Below are 8,799 nucleotides of genomic sequence, written 5' to 3' on the forward strand. Positions count from 1 at the left end.
TATTCAATCTCAACTACTTTGATTCAAATTTTTCTCAGTAGAAATGTAAAATATTGAATTTTAAATCGAAGCCCCACATTTTACTCCTTTTCACTCAGAAGCCATCATTATTTTTGTAAGGTTTTCATCGATCACTGTAAAATTTATATTATTATAAAAAACTTCATGAAAATTTTATTTGTACAAGTAGTTTTGTGTTACTTTCTTAGATTCATTTAAGGTATCTCTCAAAGGAATCGTCTCCATTGTGTTACCTTATTTCAAACGAATATTTATCATTTTGTTGAATTAAAAGATTCTCGTACATTGGAAAACAAATTGATCAATCTGTCACATATTCTAAGTCACAACGGTTTTTATTGTTTTCACAATAATTTATTACTATTGTCTATTCCACTATATTTCATCAATCTTGGCACCTATGTTACAAAATTTATATGTTACCTTTTATTTATCCACACTACTTTATGAATGTTGTAAGTTGTATCCCATTCCATAAACCTTATTTACTTGATAATATCTCTTTTCAAAATCGTACCCATTTATTTTCTCTGTATAATAATTGTTTTATTACTATATAATATTTTTTAAAATTTATTGATGTATCATGTACATTATCAATCGAATGTTTTTCTGTAATGTGTCCAGGCGTATTGTAATGACCATTGTCTTGAAATGGACGCAAGTACCTCTAAAACATTGACCACTGAGCACACTCTGAAACAGTACCGACTGCCACACCTCTGAAACAGTACGAACTGCGCACACATCAGAAACAGTGCCCACCGCGCAAGCGCAACAGTTGAACCAAGATAGCGGAGCCGCCGAGTTGTCACATGAAGCGCATGCGCAACAGTCGAGTCAAGATGGCGGGGCCGCTGAGTTGTCACATGAAGAGTTGATGGAAGTGACGTCAACTGCTCTCAACGATCTGCTAAAAACGGTGACCATACTAGCTGATCTGCCACAAGATGTGACCCTGGAGGAAGTGAACGCGCAGATTGCTGTGCAGCATGGCCAGTCCATCACTGTCTATGCGGTCAGGGAGATGGCGAAGAGATTGCGGCTGTGGTGAGTGCAAATTATTTATTATCATTTACAATCAACTTAAGGACAAAGAAAAGACTACAGTCCAAAAACAGCTGTGTAAAACTTCAGAATAAGCCTACTGAATAAGGCTATAATAAAACATGTAAGTTTCACTATTTATACTCTGCGGTAGGGATTCAACGGTGGCGATGTTACCGTTCTGAACCGGCCAGCTTGATATGATAAATATCACATGACCAATCAGTCTCTATGGAGACAAGCTATAATAATAAACAGTTTACATCTTATTTATCCTTATTCAGTAGCCTATTATGTTTGTATACGAATTTAGATTTGATTAAAGCTCTTAGTTTGGTTGACGAGAGTTAATTATTAATTCAATTTAATCAAATCAAATTCGTATTCATCACATAACAGAATGGCCTACTGAATAGCTAATAACATGTAAACTGTTTATTATTATAGCTTGTCTCCACAGAGACTGACTGTTCAGTGTTATTTTCATATCAGTTCTATAATTTTATTGAGTATTCAAGCGCTCAATTTGATCTTACGAAGTTTCCTCTCTTTAAGCACTGACTGATTCTAATCGAACAATTGGCAACTGCGCTTCCCCTATGACCTCTATTCATCACTGTAACTGGCTGATATCCCTCCATTTCTCTGCGCCGCATATTCCTCCAAGTCTAAAATTTTATTTAGGATTTTCGTTAAATAATAATTATATATAATTAGCATTGAATAAATGCATTCTCTATTTAATTCCATCTGTTAAAGTATTTTGTACGGAGTATAACGATTGCTAGCCCGGTTTCTTGGTCCCTTTTAAATGCAATGACCCTTGAGATTTAATAGTCCATTGATACCCGGATATGAATAAAATGCGCTATTGCAACAAACAGGCGGGGAAAAAAATCACACGTTTGCTTGCAGACAGGTGGACGTGTGGGTAAAATTTGGGGTGGAATATTTCCTCTGTCTGTCAGAATACGTCCATCTGTTGCAGTGTGCGTCTGCATCAATTATAGTCTGATTTTGTATAAGTCCCACTATAAATTAGATTAGAGTAAGCTGCTCTTGAAGCTGAGGTTTTAGACCATCAGTGCATCTATTCTATAATATAATTTTGTGAAGTTTCTAAACATTGTTAATATCTGCCTATGAGAAATTGAACTGCAATTTCCTGTAAACTACTGCAATATAAAAAACCTTCAGTTACTCTGTTGCGCAAAAAAGTCGCAAAACAAAAAAAAGGATAGCAGACAATATTTTGCTATGCATCATTGATCTATTTCAATAGTATTTTCTGTCTATGATTTCTTGTAAATTAATTTACAACTTATATAAAACAATCTAACGTTTTCAACTTCTAGGCAGTTGTTTACTTCCAATTTATTTCTATGTTTGTATACCAACTACACTCAGAAGCTGGGTCTACATCTCTGTGGATACATTGTTATTTTATGTAAAATCACTTCACTTATATGGGCTACTTTATTAAATTATAAAAACAATATAAAACTTGTAGTAATCTTTATATTTGAAACATTTCGAAATGTTTCAAAGTTTTCAAAATGCTTTAATATAAGGGTAATACATGTTTTATATAGTTTTTATTATTATTTTATGTATTTTTGGTTTTAAAAATTTTAATTTGAATTTTTCAGGTGAACCAGAAGGAGCACGGGTGATCGACCTGAAGCATGCGATCCGGAGAGCGGTTGACCTGAAACTGAAGCGAACCGGGAAAATTGGAAAAGTCAGTGAAAAGCGGAAAATCTCGTGGAAATATGTGTGGAAAACGAACCACTTGAGCTTCGACGGGGAACAGTTGAACAACGATCATGCACTGTTGTCTGAGATGGGCATCCGAAACAAGTCAAGGGTCACGTTTGTGAAGCGGCTCAGAGAGAAGGGTACTGTTAAGAGGTCAGTTACCAAATCAAATCATATTCATTCATTAATTAATACATGTAATTCAATTAATTTATTCATAATTGACGCTACAACAGTAGCGGAATGAAATAATAGGCGCTAGCTCAATATTTCTTCTATTACTAATTTAGTATAATAAAATGTCCAAATTATGTATTTATTTATTCCATGAAAACATAGAGGCTCACAGACAAACTCCAGTACGAGCCTTAATGACATATCTGATAGTATAATATTACATTAACATACAAAAAATAAAACACAAAGAAAATAATATCGCACTTCATTAAATATTTACGATTCAGAGGCGAGGCATCCGGTCATCTCTGGATTCGCCGATGACTGGACAGAAATTGTTATGTAATGTTTATATTATTAGATTGAATGATTTAAAATAAATACAAAAAAGGTGAAGAAACCAAAAGAGAAACATTTTTGCGAGCGCGCCAAGCTCGACTTAGTAGACTACTGCATCATCATTCCATCCGTTCAATGTGATCTCAAAAATATACGTGCATGTCCCTGGCCCGGCCACATTCGAATTTCACCAAACAAACTATGCCAAGATTTACTACCTATTTTCTACTATTTTCTACCTCCAATAACCATTTTCTACCTCAAAGATAGCAGAGATATTGAATAAACTAAAGTGCCGGGCCAGGGACATGTTAGCCCGGCCATCTCTGAATTTCACCAAACAAACTATGCCAAGATTTACTACTTATTTTCTACTATTTTCTACCTCCAATAACAGATTTTCTACCTCAAGGATAACAGAGATATGAGCAAAATATAGAAAGGTCAATGACCTCTCAGCCCGGCCATCTTTGAATTTGACCAAACCAAATATGCCAAGATTTACTACCTATTTTCTACTATTTTCTATCTCAAACCAAACTGAAATCTAACCATTCATAACAGAGATATTGGCGAAAATATGTGTAGGTCACGTGCATGTCGCTGGCCCGGCCACATTCGAATTTAACCAAACAAACTATGCCAATTTACTACCTATTTTCTACTATTTTCTACCTCAAACCAAACTAAAATCGAATCACGCATAATGGAGATATTGGCTAAAATATGTATAGGTCACGTGCATGTCGCTGGCCCGGCCACATTTGAATTTCACCAAACAACTATGCTAATATATACTAAATATTTTCTACTATTTTCTACCTCCAATAACTGATTTTCTACCTCAACCCAAACGGAGTTATAGGGGATTGTAAGTTTTCACCCACCCCCCTCGCCTATCACCACACACGAAAACTCGTTTCTAGTCTTGCCATGATTGAATTTCTGAAAAACTAAATGAGCCAATATGTAGTACACAAGCTCTGCTATCATATTCCACAAAGAACGGAATCGATAGCTCATCACTAGACAAAGTTATTGAGTGTTTAAAGATTACCCCCCCCCCTCGTACCAGCATGTCTCTGGCCCGGCACATTCGAATTTAAACAAACCAACTATACCAAGATTTTCTACCTATTTTCTACTATTTTCTACCTCCAATAAAAGATTTTCTACCGAAACCCAAAGGGAATTATAGAGGATTGTAAGTTTTCACCCACCCCCCTCGCCTATCACCACACACGAAAAAACGTTTCTAGCCTTGTCATGATTGAATTTCTGAAAAACTAAATGAGCAATATGTAGTACACAAGCTCTGCTATCATATTCCACGAAGAACGAATCGATAGCTCATCACTAGACAAGTTATTGAGTGTTTAAAGATTACCCCCCCCCTTCGTATCAGCATGTCTCTGGCCCGGCCACATTCGAATTTAAACAAACCAACTATGCCAAGATTTTCTACCTATTTTCTACTATTTTCTACCTCCAATAAAAGATTTTCTACCTCAGCCCAAAGGGAATTATAGAGGAAACACCTAACACCACACACGAAAAAACGTTTCTAGCCTTGTCATGATTGAATTTCTGAAAAACTAAATGAGCCAATATGTAGTACACAAGCTCTGCTATCATATTCCCAAAGAACGGAATCGATAGCTCATCACTAGAACAAAGTTATTGAGTGTTTAAAGATTACCCCCCCCCTTCATAACAGCATGTCTCTGGCCCGGCCACATTCGAATTTAAACAAACCAACTATGCCAAGATTTTCTACCTATTTTCTACTATTTTCTACCTCCAATAAAAGATTTTCTACCTCAGCCCAAAGGGAATTATAGAGGATTGTAAGTTTTCACCCACCCCCCCGCGCCAATCACCACACACGAAAAAACGTTTCTAGCCTTGTCATGATTGAATTTCTGAAAAACTAAATGAGCCAATATGTAGTACACAAGCTCTGCTATCATATTCCACGAAGAACGGAATCGATAGCTCATCACTAGACAAAGTTATTGAGTGTTTAAAGATTACCCCCCCCCCTCGTACCAGCATGTCTCTGGCCCGGCCACATTCGAATTTAAACAAACCAACTATGCCAAGATTTTCTACCTATTTTCTACTATTTTCTACCTCCAATAAAAGATTTTCTACCTCAGCCCAAGGGAATTATAGAAGATTGTAAGTTTTCCCCACCCCCCTCGCCACATCACCACACACGAAAAAACGTTTCTAGCCTTGTCATGATTGAATTTCTGAAAAACTAAATGAGCCAATATGTAGTACACAAGCTCTGCTATCATATTCCACGAAGAACGGAATCGATAGCTCATCACTAGACAAAGTTATTGAGTGTTTAAAGATTACCCCCCCCTTCGTAACAGCAGTCTCTGGCCCGGCCATTCGAATTTAAACAAACCAACTATGCCAAGATTTTCTACCTATTTTCTACTATTTTCTACCTCCAATAAAAGATTATCTACCTCAGCCCAAAGGGAATTATACGGGATTGTAAGTTTTCACCCACCCCCCTCGCCATCACCACACACACGAAAACACTTTTCTAGTAATATTTTCAAACTGTCCAAAAATCCACTGTTTCTTAATCAGCCGCCAATTTGTTACTCACACTACTATCTCAACCAGGAATCTCAGACAGTTTCAAAATTATTTGTAGATTAATTTCGTACCCTGGAACAGTGCCTTGAATATTGGTAGGAAACTTGTATAATTGGTAGTGGTTGATTTTAAAAATAAGCATGTATTGAACTATGTTTTGAATTGTTTCTGATGAAATACCATATAACAAATAATAATGTTGGGAAATAAATAAAACAACTTATTACATAAAAAATGCATTGCAAGACGTACCTTTATTTCATCAATAACTATAATTGAACATATGATACACTAATTAATATTTGAAATACCTTTATAAAATCACAACTAATTTTTCACATTCTGCAAACAGAAAGGAGAATAGAAAAAACATCTTTATTTGCAATGGAGGAAAATCGCAAACTATGTTAACATAATATAAGATACACAATTTATTTGATTACCTTTATACAATCGAAACTAATCGTTCACTTTGCAAACAGAAAGATAAGAAAAATCATCCTAATTTGCAATGGATGAAAATTGCAACTATTCGTGCATAAGATGCACAAATTAATATTTAAAATACCTTCATACAATCGAAAATAATCGTTCACATTTTGCAACTGAAAGAATAGAAAAACATCCTTATTTGCAATGGATGAAAATCGCAAACTATATGAACATATGATACACTAATTATATTTGAACTACCCTTATGCAATCAAAACTAATCGTTCACATTTTGCAAACTGAAAGAATAGAGAAATCATCCTAATTTGCAATTGATGGAAATCGCAAACTATATGAACATATGATACACAAATTAATATTTGAACTACCTTTATACAATCAAAACTAATCGTTCACATTTTCCAAACTGAAAGGAGATTCAAAGTAGGATTCGAATAATTTAAATTCAATTGTTTTTTCATTTCTTGTTCTTTTGCTTTTCTTAAAACACTACATGTGGGCAGAACTGGCGGGCTATCACGGCCAAAGATTTTTATCCTACTAGCCTCACTCCTTCTAAACATTATAGCATCCATGTGCTCTCGTATCATTCTATCAGCAATTTCCTTCCTATTTACACCTCTCAAATGCCTTTTTTTGTACCCTGAATGGAATTCTTCCAGTATATTTGAAATTCTACAGTTAACAGTAACTGCTTCATTCTCCAATGGTTTCTGTAAAATGACTCCCACTAGATTTGCACCACATTCAGAGCATTGCCCTTCAAACTTCACGTAATATGAGGTACAAAGATTCTGCACCGTATTGAATTTAAATCTAAATACACATGAAATGTCTCGTTGCTTATATAATAATTTGGAAATCACGTCAGTCCAGCCATTCTGGAGCCTCCAACACAATCGCTTACCATATTTTTTCGGCTCAGGCTTGATCAGGCTCCACTGTTGGGTTGAAATAGAGAGTTGGAAGCTGTCCCCTATACACTTCTCATCCGAAAAAATAGTTTTATTTTCATCACTATTCGATCCTGCTGAGGAGAGTGACCCGACACTTTTCACTTCTACGAAGACGTTGCGAGCCCTTCTAAGTTCGGTTTGAAACCCATTTCGATCTTCATTCAAAATAACGTAGATATGCTTTGCACTTATGTGAGATCCACGGATTCTCATGGACTCAGCAATCGCACGGTACACTTCATGTGAAGGAGTTTGTAAGCAACCTTTATCATCAAATATATCCAATTGAGGATTTGAAAAGATTTCACTCAAAATAACTTTGTCATACATTTTATCAAAACATAACTATGAAATTTATAAGATAACTAATAACTATATAAAACTCAGTATTTTGAAGATGAACATGTGAAGTTCATAAAAAATTTAAAAATTTAAAAACTTACTGTACTTTGTAAAGTTGTACATTTTAAAAAACTTAGACCACAACAACTATAAATTTAAAAAACTAATAACAATAGAAAACTAAAAATTTTCAACGTGTGAATTTCACTAAACGCACTGAAGCACTGAATTACCGCGAATCACATTGACAGAGCTGCGAAGAAACCGAACACCACGTTAGCACATCGGTGATGAGAACTGAAACGACGATGGAATACGACTAGACTATATAGGAAATTCACTGGTTTGTCAACACCAAAGAACCAAAGTAACACGCAAAAAATGGGGAAGTTTACAAAATAAATTATTCTTCCCCAACAAATATCCTGAGTACGATTGAATAGGACTGTCGAATGTTTTATTAGAAAGGACCGTGCATAATATTGGCGCCTTGTATTCATGGTTCATTATAAGAGACCTTTCTAGTATTCAATGTGTTCACATCAATAGGACTTTGATGTTTCCTCTTCTTACAAATGAGGACCAACCAATCAATGGAAAAGTTGTTTTCACTAAAATGTTTGCAAACTGGCTAGGGAAACAATAGTCCCATCTGTACTCCCAGAATTCGAAGAAACTAACTCCAATAAAGGATGTGAGGGTAAGCTATTGTTGTAGATATATTCTTATTGTTATGAATCTTTGACACCTTCCAGATCGCAGACTGGACAGACAATAAGTCCTCCTTTGACAAAAGCACCATGTCCCTCACAAAAAAGAGTTTCAGCAAGGGATCGTTTTATTATGAGATACGTTTGAACCTCCGATAACATCCACCTTTGTTTTTGGGGCACCAGTTCCCACATAGCAGGTCACGTTCGACTCATTTCTGTAATTCGAACAAGAATGCCGCTTTCAAAGCCAAAACGCTCAACACGAATACAAAGTTTATTCCTTTTCAAAGAAGATTAGTGAAAATTTCACTATGATAATAGTACAATGTTCTCTTATATAGTTTGTTCAAAATACGAATGTATGAGAGAAAAAG

The 8,799-nt window shown here is 35.4% G+C and overlaps 1 protein-coding gene across 1 annotated transcript; it reads left to right on the plus strand.

Annotated features, from left to right (window-relative positions):
- Positions 1-721: 721 nt before the first annotated feature.
- LOC111057025 (U11/U12 small nuclear ribonucleoprotein 25 kDa protein) lies at positions 722-3,073 on the plus strand (the record flags this gene model as incomplete). Its single annotated transcript, XM_039419254.1, has 3 exons — positions 722-1,071; positions 1,953-1,999; positions 2,718-3,073. Coding segments are annotated over 3 exons (753 nt in total), but the record flags the coding sequence as incomplete, so codon positions are not given.
- Between the last annotated feature and the right edge of the window lie 5,726 nt (positions 3,074-8,799).

This window comes from Nilaparvata lugens, unplaced genomic scaffold, assembly GCF_014356525.2.
Source record: "Nilaparvata lugens isolate BPH unplaced genomic scaffold, ASM1435652v1 scaffold9082, whole genome shotgun sequence".
In the NCBI taxonomy this organism is placed as follows: domain Eukaryota; kingdom Metazoa; phylum Arthropoda; class Insecta; order Hemiptera; family Delphacidae; genus Nilaparvata; species Nilaparvata lugens.